Source organism: Hesperophylax consimilis, chromosome 9 (assembly GCF_061612785.1).
Source record: "Hesperophylax consimilis isolate HC1 chromosome 9, BYU_Hcon_1.0, whole genome shotgun sequence".
NCBI lineage: Eukaryota > Metazoa > Arthropoda > Insecta > Trichoptera > Limnephilidae > Hesperophylax > Hesperophylax consimilis.
In genome coordinates, this window is record NC_142844.1 from 27,110,371 (window position 1) to 27,127,501 (window position 17,131).

Genomic DNA, 17,131 nt, shown 5'->3' on the forward strand with positions numbered 1-17,131 from the left:
TCAGAGAACAACATGACAAACGTAAATATCTCTCAAGCCAAGCTTAAAATGCAAAATACTGATATACCGGACGATAGCCAGATAGCTACATCAAAACATTGGAAATCCCCATGTCAACATTCCAACATAATATTTCGTAAACAATCCATTCCATATAAAGCACGTTTCTTCACATCAGCCTTTAACACGTCGCACACAGACGGCCTCTGAACAAAATGCATGATTACACAAAATTCTCATCTTACAAATCCCCCAGATTTCTTATTGTTTACAAAAACTCCCTTTCTCCCTTTGAAATTCAAAATCCCCGAGATCTCGGGACCTCTCCCCAAACATATCATCACTGGCCTGCTCGATGCTTCTTTCGTCGATACGTTGTTCTATTGAGTGATTTATTTATGGTAGTTCTAGTCCTGGTATCCTAGTATATATCCATCATAGGTCACAGTACATAATATACTATGATACGATTGAACCGACAATGGATTACGGTAATATAATGATACTCGTATGCAGTGGCGGCTCGAGCACTTCTTCAATGGTGGGAATCTTACTACCCGGAGAATATAATAAAAAAAAATTCAAACAAAAACGACCATGACAAGTCATGCCTGAACACGATATCTTCAGATTTCTAACCTTGTTATGATGCGTTAACATTTCGATCATATTATTAGTTTTTATGGTACGTAACTACCTACTTTTTAGAGGTCGATAGATCTCGAGTAGGAAATAATGTTATTTTTTTGTCCCTTTATTACGTGTTTCGCTAACTTTCAAACATTTAATCAGTTTTTATTTTCACGCGTTGTTTTAACCATTATTTACCATTGAGATATGTACATATTACATATTTAAAAAAAATAATTAATATTATTTTTAAATTTAATTCAAATCAAATTTAATAATATAACTGATAAGTTCTGCAAGTATTTTTTTGTTTTTGTTTTTGTTACAGCTGTTTCGTCTTTCTTCAAACTGTCCATAATGTGTTAATAACTCTAAATTTTCAATTTAGATAAAGGGATGTGTGATCTCGTCACATTAATTAATTCCTAACTGTCGGTTTGCTAATGGCTTCAGAGGGCGAAACAGCTGCCACGCTTTGAAATTGTTTTTAAATTTAACATTAATATTATTGGTAATATAAAAGAAAGACCAAAAATTAAATTTGCTAACAATAACTCCTTGTATGCGGCTAGGGTAGCCAGTAGTTTTTTTGTTGCTGGGAATTAAATGAATTAATAAAAAGAATCAATTCACAATACCAGGGGAATAAGATTGAATCGATTCACTGTTGTGAATAAATCTACCCATGTCTACTTTCAATAGCGGCAAATTAAATTTATTTAGTACGTTTAGTAGTTGCGCTTTTTAATTTGTATTTTGGTCAAAATACAAATTAAAAAGCGAATTTTTTTTATTGATAAAAAAATATGTAAAAATATTCCACAAAGTTAGTTGTGGCTTTGTGTGCACTTTACGGATGTAATAATTACTAACAACAAAATACTCCCAGACTTTTTTCAGGATGCCAAAAAACGTTGACAGGTTAGTTGGTGGAATAAAAATCCTAGCAAATAAAACTTTCTTGATTACATAAAGAGTTGATTATACAATGAAAAATATAATTTAGCAAAGCTGTGTTATTTCCTTGTAGCATTCTGTGTTCATGCTGATGTTCAAAACACATTTTCGTAATTGTTTCAGCTTAAAAACGTAGCATGCAAAATAAAGGATTTAGACGATCTAGTAAATGTGTAATTTATTTAATTATTAAAACATCCACGGTACATTAAGATAAAGTTAATGATATTTTTCGTTATTACGTAGTTGTAGTACCTATTGTGTATGTCCATAAAATATCATTACGTAATTTCGCCTGAGATTGTTCTGAAAACTTAACTAATACTTGTAAGCTAAAATCAATGAATTTAAATTTAAATTAATGTACGAGTAGGTAATAGTTATAAAAGTAAGAAAGTGTGTGAAGAGAAAAAAGTAAATTGAAATCAAGAATTATAATATTTTCACGAATTGTAATTGAATGTTAATACATAGCCTGCGATACGATAGCTCTCTAAGTCTGAGACAGAGGTGTGAAATCGTTGGACAACGACACAATAGAAGAAATTGTAATTTTTAATTTTTGGTTGGATTTTTATTTTATTAAGGTATTATAGCCAGGAAGAGACAAAATAGGCTAGGATAAGAAGTCAGCTAGAAGAGATAGGAATAGACTAGAAGACGAACCTAAAAGGTTCGAGAATATGCAATAAGTGGCATGAATAACTAGTAATAATAACATAGCGATATATCTAGATTTAGCTAAAGCCTTTGACTCAATCTGCCATAATTCACTTTTTAATAAATTAGAAAACATGGGTATCAAAGGCAAGGAACTTCAACTATTAAAAAGTTATATGAGTAACAGAACACAACAAGTCAAAATTAACAATTATACTAGTAAACCACTGCCGATTACATATGGAGTTCCACAAGGAAGCATACTAGGGTCCGTTCTTTTTACTATTTACATAAATTAACTTTGCAGCATGAAAATAGACGGTGAAATAGTTAGCTATGCTGATGACACAGTTTTACTCTTCAAATCTAAGGATTGGAATAATGTATATAACATAGCGAATTTGGGAATCTCGCAAGTGAAAACATGGCTAGACTCAAACATACTTACACTTAACATATCAAAGACAAAATTCACAACATACAGTATAAATAGCACGGGACAGCCAAAAAACAACACAAACACCATAAAAATACACGAATGTTTAAACACCAACACCTGCGATTGCCCTCCTCTAGAAAAAACACAACAAAAAAAGTATCTAGGAATCGTAATTGACCATAACCTTAGATGGATACCTCACATCAAACAAATCACAAATAAACTTCTCAAAACAATACACATTTTCCTAAACATAAGAAACATATATAAAATAAAACAATTGAAAACAATATATTTTGCACTTTGCCAATCAATAATAGAATATGGAATTATTGCTTGGGGATGAGCAACAAACTCGGCTATCAATTACATAGAAACCGCACAGAAAACGATCTTAAAGGTAATACTAAAAAAACATAGACTGACTGATACAGACTAAATATTCAACAGCTGTGACGTACTAGATATACGCCAATTATACGTTAAAACACTACTAAACTACATTTTTGACAAAAAAATAAATTTCAACATACACAAAATAACACTAACAGACCAGTTAGACAAGCGTACAAAGAAAACATAAAAACTCCGACAGTAAATTCAAGCTTTGGACAAAGACACTACCAATACCATGCAATAAAAGCTTTCGACAGTTTAAAACTTGAAATTAAAATTGAGGAAAATAAAAATAAATTCACACACAAAATTACAAAATGGATTAAAGAACAAAAAAGACAATATTACCAAAATTTTATAGCATAAAATACAAATAAAACCTTCACGTAACACACAAAACCAATATAAACACACATCACTCAAGATTATTTTCAATGTACTTTTTTCTTAATTTTAAATTATTACTATGTATTTTTAATTTTAAATGTATAATTTTTCTCATTAAATGTATTATGTAGTTTATATTTCATATTATAAAATGAAGGCCTCAGCACGGGCAAGCCACCCAGTGAGGCCTACATTACTGGAAAACCTGAATTGTAAAAAATATTGTACCTAATAAAAAAAAATAAACTAAGAAGTGACTAGAAGAAATTAAAAGAGACTAGGAGAAATGAGGTGATTTTGCTCGAGAGCGGCGTTATATGGGTCATCCAAGTGTTATTATTATTATTATCAATAGAGACTAGATATGATGGACTAGCCGAACGTCACAGCGGTACTGCCAAGGTCTGTTATCTATGTGATAATATTGTGTCAGCGCTTCATTAGCAGCAGACACATACCTGGACGGATGACGAACCTCGTGCTGGCACTGTTGGTGGACGCGGTAGACTCTCGCTGCAGCGGCTGGTCCAGTTTCTTCACCACCTTGGATTCTTGCTGCAGAGTCTCACCTATTCCTGTTCTTCATTTTACTTATCTTAACTTCACTTTATTTTTGTAATATTTATATTTTTTGTAATACCTGCGTCAACTGTAAAGCGCCCCTGAGGTGATATCACACAAAAGCGGCGCTATACAAATTGTCCAATATTATTATTATTAATATAGATATTTTGAAAAATCAAGTGAAAGTATTTTTTAAATATGTCACGCTAAGAAATTTAATAAGTTAGTTTTGTATGTTAGAGAGGAATCATGAAAGATGTCTAAATGTAGTAATTTTTCGTAGTGGATGTAAGTTGTGATTGCGCGAGTAATTACTGAGTCGTTTGCTGCATTGGTATTGTTGGCTTCAATATGAAAAAGTGTGGTGTGCCTGGTACGCCTCGTTGGAACATTTAAACCAATGACGGATAGCAATTCGGGACTATCTATTTTATTATTTAGCAGATTATGTAGAAACAACAGATCTGACAATGTGCGTCTTTTTCTTTTTTGTAAAGTTACCATATTATTTGTAGTTTTATTGTATTTCTTGAGTAAATATAAAAAAAAAAATCTAAATACTTTCTACTAAATCTATGTATACCTTATATTGAGGATTCCATATTGTAGAAGCATACTCCAGTGGACTTCTGACCAATGAACAAAACAACATTTTATAGAGTCTTAGCACTTTTGAAAACTTAGCATATTCTTAGTAAGAAGTCTGTAGGATTTTGATATAATGTGTTCGATGTGCTTATCAAAAATTAATTTGCTATCTAAGTAAACATATAGATCTTTACACGTAGACATAGGTTGTAAAGGTTTGTTGTTCAAGTTGTATGGATAAATAATTTTGTTTTTATTTCTAGTAAACGTAATCGAGTGACACTTAGATATATTTAAGGGCAATAAATTTTATTCACAGTATGCGCACAAATTATCAAGATCGCTTTGAAATTCCATACAATCGGATAAACATTGTATAGCTTTATAAATTTTCATGTCATCCGCGTATAAAACGAAGTAACTATTTTTAAAGCATACGTAAATGTCATTTATATAAATATTAAATAAGAGTGGTCCAAGATGCGACCCCTGGGGCACACCTGAGACGATTTCCGATAAGCGAGATGCAAAAGCATTGACAATCGTGATTCCACGCCGATTACTGACGTATGATGCGTTCCATCTATATTCTATAGAGAGGTCACCGTGAATTCCTAGACCTGATAACTTCTGTAAAATAACATAATGATTAGCACGGTCAAATGCTTTGGAATAATCCGTATAGATGGCATCTACCTGGTATCGCATATCCATTTGAACATGAAGAAAATTTTGTAAGAAATGCAAGATTTGAAGTTGTGGAGCGATTTTTCATGAAGCCATGTTGATTAATTAAGAGTGAGGGTGAGATAGTAGAGAATATAATTGATCGTAAACAATTTTTTCCAATACTTTTCTTAGTATCGGTAATTTGGATATAGGTCGATAGTTCGAAACATCATTTTTACTGCCATTATTATATATTGGGGTAATCAAGGCTGTTTTCTACTCGTCGGAAAATGTTCCATCAGATAGCGATAGATTGTTAGGAAGGAAGAGCAAAAGTAACTGCGATCAAGTAATATCAACCTATTTTTTAAAAGAACAAACGACTGAACAAACATCTAACAATTTTGCTAACTTTTTTTCTGACAATGTTAAGCAACTATTACATAGATGTGACAAAAAGGCTTTTAATATTCAAAAACATAGATTCCACCTAGCATGCTCTTAACAGAAGCAAAACTCTGTGATATCGAAAAAGTAGTCAGAAGTTTAAAAAGTAATCAATCGCCGGGGATATATAAAATTAGAATGTCGGACATTAAGGCGATGCCATACGCAGTAATGCAAAATCATGTGTTTTTGGTTTGAAAATTTGGTCGCCTAAAAATTTTTCAGGTGCTTTTATTAAATACTGCGAGTAGAATACATCTTGGACTTTGAAATAATCGAGATAATGTATGAGGCCTATGAAAACTGCTTTATAGTTCAAAATCTCCTACTTACGAACCCATTTTCGGTTATGATTTTATTGTATATTGTGGCAAATTAAGTTATTTATAAAATGATCGAAAAAAAAATTTATACCTGAACATCCACAAAATAAAATAAAAGGCACTTTTTGGCCATGTTTTTTCTTGCATAAATCAAAACAGGCGGATGGTGTTAAGCGGGAATTTAAACCTTATCGCCATCTACGTAAGGATTATCATTGATAGCGGCTCAATTTAAAATATTACACGACGTAGTGCATCGCCTTAAAAACATTTTAATATCTTAGGACCTGTTTTAACTCTATTAATTAATATGATTTTAACGGAGGAAATTATACATGAAGATCTCAAATGTAGCATCATCCGACCCATCTACAAAGATGGTAAACACAGTGAAATTGAAAACTATGGACCGATCAGTATTTTACCTGTAATTGAAAAGATCCTAGATAAATATATATCTGTAAAACTAATAAAGTACCTTGAAATTTTTTCTATTATTGATACCCATCAATATGGTTTCCAAAAAAAAGAGAGCACAGATCTACACTACTTCAAGAATTTTCAAATAAAATTAATTTCGAAAGTTCATTGCAAAACAATATCAAAAGTTTTTGGTCATACATATCCTCATTAAAGTCGTCCGACGGATATCCTGCTGCTATGTCCTTTGATGGACGTGAATCTAATAATGCCCAGGAAATCTGTAATATGTTCTCTGAATTCTTCAAGTCAACATTTGAACCCTCCTCCGTCAATGACACAATAGACATTGATCAACTTGAATCAGTTCACGACTCAGGACTTGCACATATTCATACGATTAAACTAACGAAACAAGAAGTGAAATCAAGTTTAAAGTCGCTAGACATAAACAAAGGTGCGGGTCACGATGGAATTCCGGCGTTTTTCCTGCTCTGCTGCGATCTGATCTGCTGCGTCGTCACTGTGTGTGCCGCTTACCATAATATTCAATAAATGTCTGAGTGATGGGGTTTTCCCTGGCAGGTGGAAGCTGGCCTACATCATACCGGTCCACAAGGGTGATTCGCGTCAACGAGTGGAAAACTATAGGCCAATATCCATTCTCTCAGCGATCCCTAAACTGTTGGAAAGACTTGTCCATACTAATATATATCCTCAGCTTGCTGCCAAAATTACAGACCAACAACACGGGTTTGTCAAAGGCAAATCTACTGTGAGTAATCTACTTATTTACTCTAATTTTTTGTTTACTAGCATGGATCGAGGCCATCAGGTAGATGCAATTTACTGCGATTTCAAAAAGGCTTTTGACAAGGTTGATCACCTTATTCTTATCAAAAAAATTATGTATAACGGAATTAGGGGAAACTTATTACGTTGGTTCATCTCATATTTAACAAAAAGACAGCAAGCTGTATCGTTACGAGGACATACTTCCGTATGGGAACCAGTTACTTCTGGCGTACCACAGGGATCAATCCTAGGACCGCTTTTATTTATACTTTTTATTAATACAGTTTCTGAATGTTTCATGCATTGTTTATTTCTCTTGTACGCCGATGACATAAAAATATTTGCTATTGTTAGAAATTTAAATGATTGTCTGCTCATCCAACGAGACTTAGTAAGGTTCGAAGCGTTTTGCAATGAAAACAAAATTTACCTAAGTTACAATAAATGTAAACAAATAAGCTTCACTAAAAATCATAACGCTATTATACACAATTATTATATAGGCAACTATTCACTAGATCGTGTATACTGTATAAGGGATCTTGGCGTACTTTTTGATTCCAAACTTCATTTTGATGCGCACATTAAAAACATTGTGAATAAAGCTTACTGCATGTTAGGCTTTGTTATCAGAAACAGCCGCGTATTTCGAAAGCCTGAAACCTACCTTCTGCTTTACTATACGCTGGTCCGTTCTCAACTTGAATACTGCACCTCCATATGGACTCCACTTTAAGATATCTATAAAGAAAATATTGAAAGTATCCAGAAGAAATTTCTGCGTTACCTCAACCACAGAATGAGCGCACCTAAACGGGGATACACAAATATGCTCTCGAAATATAACGTCTCCACTCTTACTAACCGGCGAACTTACCTTGACCTAATGACCTTGTTCAAAATCTGTAACAACTTTATCGACTGTCCTGGCTTACTCAATCTAATAAACTTTAAAATACCACTCAGAACGACGAGGCTTAACGACTTATTCCATATTAGCCGGACGCGCACAAATGCTGGTGTCAGAGATCCAATCAGAAGAATGTGCGAATTGTATAATAAAAACCAAAACCTGAAGGATTCCGACATATTTTTTGATACATATAGTACTTTTGGCAGGAAATTGAAGTCTGTTTTACTATAAAAAAAAAAGAAAATGTGTACTTACTTCATTCACTATACTCTTTAAGTACTTTTTATGATCTATCTCTAAACTTGTTTACAAAATATGTGTACACTTTTATTTGATACTTAGCATTATCTATATACAAAATTTTTACCTTATTTACATGTAAAAAATATTTAAAATTGTTATCTACCAGTCAATCAGTGAGAAATAGTTAGGATGCAGGCGAATTCTCAAGTTATTGTTTTACAAAATTATCTTTTAATTACTGTCTGTATCTGTGTTTTCTCCTTAAATAAATAAAAAAAAAAATTAAAAAAAAAAATAATGATCTTAACAAAAGAAAACATGTACTCGTATTATTTATTGATAATTCAAAGGCTTTTGATACGATTGATCATAGTAAATTACTTGAAAGTCTTGAAACAGTGCAATCTGCAATCACTTATGGCGTAATAGGATGGGGCGGTGCACCTGATAAATTTATTAAGACTTTACAAATAATTTAAAAACACATAATTAAATTCATATATAACAAAAATAAAACATTCTCGACCGACTTATTTCACAAAGAATCATAATTATTTAATATTCGTAAATTATTTATATTACAAACTATGAAATATTTATTTAAAAACAAAAATAATTTCAAAATAAATTAAAACAGAATGAGCAAAAGAACTAATAACATATTTTACACCCCCCCAAACCAATACTAAATGAATGCAGACACAGCAATTTTATTGGTCTTCGTACATTTAACCTTCTACTACTACAAACTCAACTGATGAAATATGTTAAAGAGGTAAAATTATGGCTGAATGACGCAGATATTGAAACGCTTTTTCTTCTTCTTAAATGTATCTATCCTTTCTACAACTCACTTTCTGTAACTTTCTAAACTGTAGTACATTATGTCTTCTCTTTACTTTTTATAATAACTAAAAACAACAAAAAAAACTTTTTCTTTTTATGTATTTTATACTTTAGGTACTTGGAAATATAGTACCTAATCGTTTTTATACTACCCACACTCAGGCAGTGCCTTAGTGTGTTTTCATTTCTTGTTTATACTATGTATTTGTTATTATATATTATGTTATTATATACTATTTGTTATTATGTGTGTAAAGAAATGGAATAAATAAAGTAAAAAAATCAAAATAATGGAATTACAGGAAACCTACATAAATTATTTGTTAACTACTTTCAAAATAAAAAATTTGTGTATTTATAGCAAAAAAAATGTTTTCGCCGGCGTACCACAAGGGTCCATACTAGGCCCTACCGTATATATAATATATGTTACTACAGTGAAATTTATTTTTTCTTATACAAAACATTACGTTTATGCTGACGACACTTAGTTATTTCACATGAGGATTTATTAATGGCGAATACTTTACTGCAAATTGACTTTGTCACATGATGTAGGTTTAATAATCAATGCTAAAAACCAAAGCTCATGCTCATCAGATCTCCCCATAATAACATCACCGTAACTCCTACAATTGTTTCTCATGATTTTAATTGCATCCATAACTCTGAAATACAACCATGCTCATGTAAAAATATTGAAGTCGTTTCAAAATACGTATATCTAGGCCTAACAATTGATTATAATTTTAAATGGGATATACATTTCTTGGTTAAAATGTAAATGTTCCCTTACATACAGCAATATACCGCCTCCTTGTTTATTGCTTCTGCAATAATAATACGATTTATATCCTGGAATATCATATAATTTAATAAGTTCCTTATTATTTGCAGTTTCGCAAACCATAATTACATCAATGTCTTTCAATAGTTTCAAATAGGCATGAAGAATATCCCAATACTTGTTTAGTGATCTTATATTTATTTGGACACATATTAGGTTAGTATTGCATTCATTAATATTTTGTGCGTGAATCCAACTTTCTAAATTGCTTGCACGGGTAAATTATACATCAGTATCATTGTCAACATAGTTGAAAGCCATATAAAAATATAATATTATAATAAAATATTACACTCAATGATGGATGGTGTATTTGCAAGTTGAACACTTTATAAACTAAGCCACCTGCATCATTGTTTATAAAAGAAGTATTCGTTGCAATAGTTGATGCCTTTAAATTTTGTTATGAATATAAAAAAAATATATTTCTTGAAAAATTCGGAGACGCGTTATTTAATAATAATAACTACTAAGTCACAGTAACATTTCAAAAATAATATTATTAATTGAAGTGTCACAGGCATTCTTATTTTTGTAAACTTCTTGCTTCTGATCCCAAAGACAGGGATGGCTTTGGTATGTCCATAAATCTAAATATCATATCATCCGACCACATTCTTTCATTGAAGTAGATGCCATGATGGTAGATAACTAGGTACGCAAAAATAAACCACTCCCTAGGAACGTCTAATTTCGACCGCAGGGAACTAAAATTCGCAATCTACTTGAAACATATGTTCACACGTTTCGACTCGGCAGGAAAATCGAACTCATACTTGAACAACAATGGGCTCAACTATCGTCGCTCAACTAAAAACTTGATCAACTCTCTTGAAAGGGTGTTCACACCTGTCGATTAGCTTTCAAGTGTCATTCAACACAGAGTTGATCAACTAAAATCGCTCTGTCTGAACGGGGTAATACGCGCGTCTAAATATTTCTCAGCTTCCGATCTCCGGGTTCATACGGTGCGATTTTAGTTGAACGACAAACATTGAGCAAGATTTCGTCAAATTTCATTCAGACTTTTCAGTTTAATTCGTACCGATATTGATAATCAAGATGGCGTCAACTGAACTTATTCGTGCGTGCGTCTCTATAATTTCTGAAATTTCGCGGAACGAACTTAAGAACATGTCATTGACAAAATACAAAAACTTCATGTTTGTGTTAGAAAATGGATTCTAAGAAGAATTGAATTAGGCGCATCTAATACTATTTTGAGAGGGATATCATTACAATATTCAAATATACTGAAGGGTATCGAAATCATTTACGAAATTATTATATACATATATAAACAATTTAGTAAAATTTGCCGAATTCCGCTGTAATACGCATTTTACGCATACGCGAAATACGCATTTTATAAAAAAAAATAAAGTAGAGATATCTGACACTGGGAGTTTCGCTTTCAAGTCTCCCCTCTTTTTTGATTTCCAACTGCTCTCAACCGTCCGGAGCCAGTGAGATTATGACATCCCCAATTGGGGCATGTTGCGAGGCTGAAGGTAGCGGAGAGAGGAATGCGTTGGGGAAGAGGAAGGTGGAAAGTACTTGCCTATTCAGATCTGGTCACCAAACATGGCCAAAGCCATTTCAAGCAACGTTACAATTCTGAATGGTGGTCTTACACCAGGGTGATAATAAGAGTATCTTCCACTCTGGAAATACTAATAAATCCTAAATCCTTCTTGTACATGGTTCTGATTGTTTTAATTTTAATGTCCCATTTCGAAAATGATATTATATTATTAGCATTTTTTATTTTTTTTATATTTCTTTTTGTTTTTGATCCCAAAGACAGGGATCGCTTTGGTAGAGATCAATAAACCTGTAAATTATGTCATCCGACCTCTACAGGACATTTTTTTTCACGAAGATGCCATGTTCCTAAATATAAACGTCTTCTTTCGCTAGAGGACGCAAGGAACTAAAAATCGCAAGCGAGTCGAAATATATTTTCAGACGTGTCGATTCGGTGAAAAAATTCGAATGATGAATCAATAATGAATCGAAACGATGACTCACACTTGAACAGCAAAAGTAGACGGGCTTTCTACTTTAGTCGCTCAGCTAAAAACTTGATCAACTCTGTTGAAATGTTTTTTTTTATCAGTAAAAAAAGGTACACGAATTACATTACACAATATAGTACAGTTATTAATTACATAATATAATATAATATAAGTATTTGATGTACCCCCATAAATAAGTAGGGCTTGTGTGTATGGGGGTGTTGTTATATTGGTTTATATTTGATATGATTCAGTTCAACTGTTCGGAATACTTTTTAAGGTGGCTTTTGAATTCGTTTATATTTGCATTCATGTTTCGAATTTTTTCTGGTAATGAGTTAAAAAATTTAACTCCGAGATATTCATGGTTGAACTGTCCTATTGTTTTTTACATTTAGGAGTAGGAAGTATTGACGTTTGTCTAAGATTTCTGTTATTTTTAAAGGATTTTATCGTTTCTTTGAAGTAACATCACTATGTAATAAAACATCTCTTCGGTGCTAGTCTATGATTGGCTGATTTCTGACTGGCCAAAAGCCCGACTGTTTTAAAATGGCATTTTTCGGTTCAAATCGCAAATGTCAAAACTTTAGCCGGTTATTGTGAGACATTTTGAACCGAGCGCCATTTGTAGGACGGCCGATTAACGTTCCTAAACCTTCGGACGATGATTTTTTTCGAATATTTTAACCGTAGACTGCGCCCTTTTGACGGAATTCAATCATCAGGTTGACCGTGTAGATTTTATAAAAAAAGCATACCACGTGGTTTTGCGTGACTACGTGACTATTTTTTTTCCAATGATACCATTATGCATTTTTCGTTGATTCCCTTAAAGATCATGCACGGTCTTTTTTTATCAATGCTTTCAATTTGTATTCCTTCAAGTTTTAATTTCTTAATTTCATTTTTGATGTTGGCCATATCATCTGCTTTTTGTAAATTGATTATTAATTCATGTTTTGATGTCTTTCTGATGCTACTTACTCCGATTCCTAGTTTAGATATTTTTACATTCTTCATGATTGTTTCTTTTATGTCTTCATTTTCGTTTTTAGTTTTAATTATAACGGGGAGTACTGGAATTTTAGGTGTCGTGTATTTTCCACTTGTGATGTTAGCGTAACTTCTCGTAGTTGTTTTGTTTTCGAGATTTTGATATTTTTCTAAGTTACTGATATATTTTCTGTCACTGTTGATTATATTTTCTTGTAATCCGATGATTTTGTCTTGTAATGAACGATTTTCTTTTTTAATTGCATCTTCTAACTTCGTTATTATGAGGTCTATAGTATTTTTGATTTTTTGATCCTTGACAGTTTGAATTTTCGAAACTTCATTTTTAAGTTCATCTAGATAGTTCGCTACCGTCATCGTAGTATTTTTCTTTGCACGGTTTTGTAGAATTAAATCGGACGTATTGTGCACATTTCTTACTAGATGGTGTCAAACTTTAGGTTGAAAGTTAGCGATTCGATCGTCTTATATATAATTTAATTTAAAAAAAAAAAATAATTGCTTTCATCAAGGAGCGAACTCCGCTCCTTGAGATCTGTGACCGCTACCGGAACGGGCAACGCTATTGGTGTTATTCTCCAGGCTGCGGCCCACTTATCAGCGAGCGTGATAATATTCGTATATTAAGTGCTACCGGCTTTTAAACTGACAGGTATGGTATTCTGTTAGTTCTTTTGCGACAATAACTAGCACTGATCACAGCACAGATTTTAAAATCACTTAAAAAGAGTATTTCGAGGGCGTTTTAGATTGATTAAAGTAGTAGAAAGTACACTACTCATCTACATGTTTATATTAATCGATATCTTTGTGATTATTTTGATTTATAAACTATGAATTTAAAGAGATTTTAGTGGAGCAATTTTTTGGCGTGCACACACTTCGATTGATACTATGGATTCTATCATAAATGAACCTACACCTAGATCGTCATCTTCGTGCTTTTAGTACTGAACATATTTCGTCCGACGGATTTTTTTGGAACTAAGAGAAAAAGAAAGAGAAGGGCGAGAAGGGCATGAGAAGGGAATAGTTGTCACGACGTCACAAACCATCGACCAAAGATAGAGGAAAGTAAAAAAAAAAAAACGGTACTACCATAGACAATATAAATACGGTCCCAATTTATTAGCCTAAAATATTATTTAAAAATGAAAAACTCGTAATTGCATGAATTATTTTATTACTCAAACACAGATAACACAAAAAAGGGACATACAAGCTTGTGTAAACACAAAACACATTTTAAATGAGATTAAAATGTTAACACACCAAAACAGAATATTAGAATATTATTTCATTTAGAGAAAAATAAAACAGTTGTATATAGAAGCGTATGAAGGTATACGCTTCTACGTCCATTTTGGCAGCAATGAGCCCGCTGCTGGGTTCAGGGAAGAAATCTGAAATAAATAAACATCACATTACTCAAACAAAACATAGAATATTATATCTGTAATTCAGTTGCTGGCTTTGAAGAAATAATAATTCTATTGAATGAATATCTTTATCATAATAACGACTCAAATCAACGTCTATTCTTTCATTCTATCTCTCTAATAATAAATAAAGTTAATGATAAGTTACATTAGAAACATTAAACAAACAGAGGGAGATTCGCACCTGCATTTTGGTTAACATCCCGGGTCCCTTGTGCACCAGGTAAATCCCGATATATTCCGATATCTGGAAGATTAAGGGTCGGCAAAGCATCTTTTTTCAACGAGCCACGTCGTTTTTAATTCTTTTGCAAAATGCGAACTACAAACATGTGCATAATTTGCCAAAATCGGGTAATAAATATAATCTATTCTGCCAATTCTCCACGCACATTCCCGAAACAGACTCTCGTTATTGTCGTGTCGCACTGAAACAACATCCTCACAGCTTTCGACACTACAGCGAAATTAGCGAGGCATTTTAACAAATCTACTTTCACTTTTCACAAATATTTACGTCGGCGAAGAACCATGAATATAACCATAAACATGTGGTGTTTTGACTTTTGACTTTTGTTACCACAGATATCCCATTTTATACAACTCAGTTCTTCTATGGCGTTCAAAGTGTTCCTATTGGATATTGGCATTTTAAATATTGCTATGACGTCACCAAACCGCCACCATTCTAGGACCAAAATTTAGGTCGGAGTCGACCCCCCCTGGATTCTATATTCGCACTTGTCGATTAGAGTTGATCAACTAAAATCGCCATATCTAAACGATATTCACACTTGTCGATTAGAGTTGATCAACTAAAATCGCCATATCTAAACGGGGTATAACCGAACTCGGAATTTCCGAAATACTCGGAGAATGCCAGGGGCATTTAACTAAGCTTTGGACTTGAAACTCATTTGAAACCGCCACGCCCACCTCAAAATTCTTATATAAAACGAATAATATGGCTAAAAGCTCAGATCTCATTGGTGAGAAAAGAAGGATTGGTTTGACCTCTCGCTCTCTACCATAATGACTCGTGTAACAGAAAGAGATGACGGAATTTTGCCGTTTGACAGTTTCAAATCATTCAAACAAAATGAGTGTGGTTTATTTATACACGCGGGTTGTCATTTGCTGCCGAAATACTATCATTTCCGTCGAAAATATTGCGTGTTAAAGTTGTTCTTGATAAAAATACAATATAAGCCAGTATAGTGTTAGCGAGTTACAAACATATATTCAACCTACCTACGTAAGTTCAAGTTTAAAGTGAATTGACAGTTTTTAGGTAATTCGTTCGGTTTTTTGAACAATGCTTCATACTTGGCATATGTCTTCCTCCACAACGTATAAATGTTATTTATTATATCGATAAACTTATTAATGTTATTGATTAGTGTTATCCTGTATTATCTTATTGTTTTGGTGAAATTAAAGATTTTTAAACATATGTAACCATGAGTTCACGAGGCTGAAAAATGTCGGAATTCTTCGTCGTACTGTCGGACAATCATGTTTTGGAAATTTTCTTCAGTGTTTTTGCAAATTTCTTGTCATTTTGGGTTTCTTCTTCTCAGATTAACAAGTTTCATCTTAAGGAAATGCACTGTAAAAGTTTATTTTCTTAGTCAAATGAACCTTGCCCATGGAAAAAATTTCGACATTTTTCTGCTTCAAGGACATTTTTATTTTTATAATAGTTTTTTTGGGCTAGTGAATGAATAGAGTAGGCTGAGAGCAATTATGTTGTCAATGGTCGCATCTTTTTTTAAATGGCCTTGAGTTTCCTCTACCTTGTCTACTGCTCTGCTCCGCACGGTAGGTACTGCTTGTATATCTGTGGTTAAGTACTGTATAATTCCGTAACATACAAATATCGAAGATATCGATCTAGAGAGTGGTATATTTATGGAGAATGCCATAGAGAATACGAACAGCGCAGCATAGATATCGTTATCTGTGTTTAAAATGAATATCTATGAATGTGTATCAGTATCGTGCGTATATCTATGGTATCGTAGATGGTATATCTATGTCAGTACCGCCCGCTCCCCGCTCACAAATTCAGCCAAAATGAAACGCACAAGTGAAGTTTGGAGTTATTTTTATGTGACTTCTGAAGCCAATAAAATAGCAGTTTGTTCAATATGCCATCTAAAACTCTCTTTTAGAAGTAGTGTTTCCAACTTAATGAAACACTTGAATAACAAGCATCATGGGATTATTGCATCACGTGTAGGGTGAGTATGTTTATATTTTGGATTACAGATTCTGCCTTGTTTTTTGTCTGATTCTAAAAATAACACTATTAATAATAAAATTCTACAGCTACGCCACTGGCTAAACTAGTGGTAGAGTATCCTAGTATCTTGATACGGTGATATGCCAGAGGTAGCGTTTCCTAGTATCTTGATACGTTGATATATCAGAGGTAGCGTTTCCTAGTATCTTGATACGGTGATATCGGTAATAGTGGATATCACTAAATAGCAGTCGGAACACACCTAAAACTGACTTCATATTTAACTTC

At 32.9% G+C, this 17,131-nt stretch overlaps 1 protein-coding gene across 2 annotated transcripts in view; it reads left to right on the top strand.

Moving 5' to 3' along the window:
- Nucleotides 1-17,131, top strand: part of LOC149421168 (uncharacterized) — a 37,953-nt gene that overhangs the window by 3,425 nt on the left and 17,397 nt on the right. The window contains exon 1 of one of the 2 annotated variants that reach the window (XM_089635859.1): nucleotides 16,544-16,841. The exons of the other annotated variant lie outside the window; for it this stretch is intronic. Coding sequence (XP_089491985.1) covers nucleotides 16,570-16,841 — 272 coding nt within the window. The 5' untranslated portion in view covers nucleotides 16,544-16,569. Of the gene's footprint in view, nucleotides 1-16,543; nucleotides 16,842-17,131 lie in introns of those variants that run through there. 2 annotated transcript variants of the gene reach the window in all.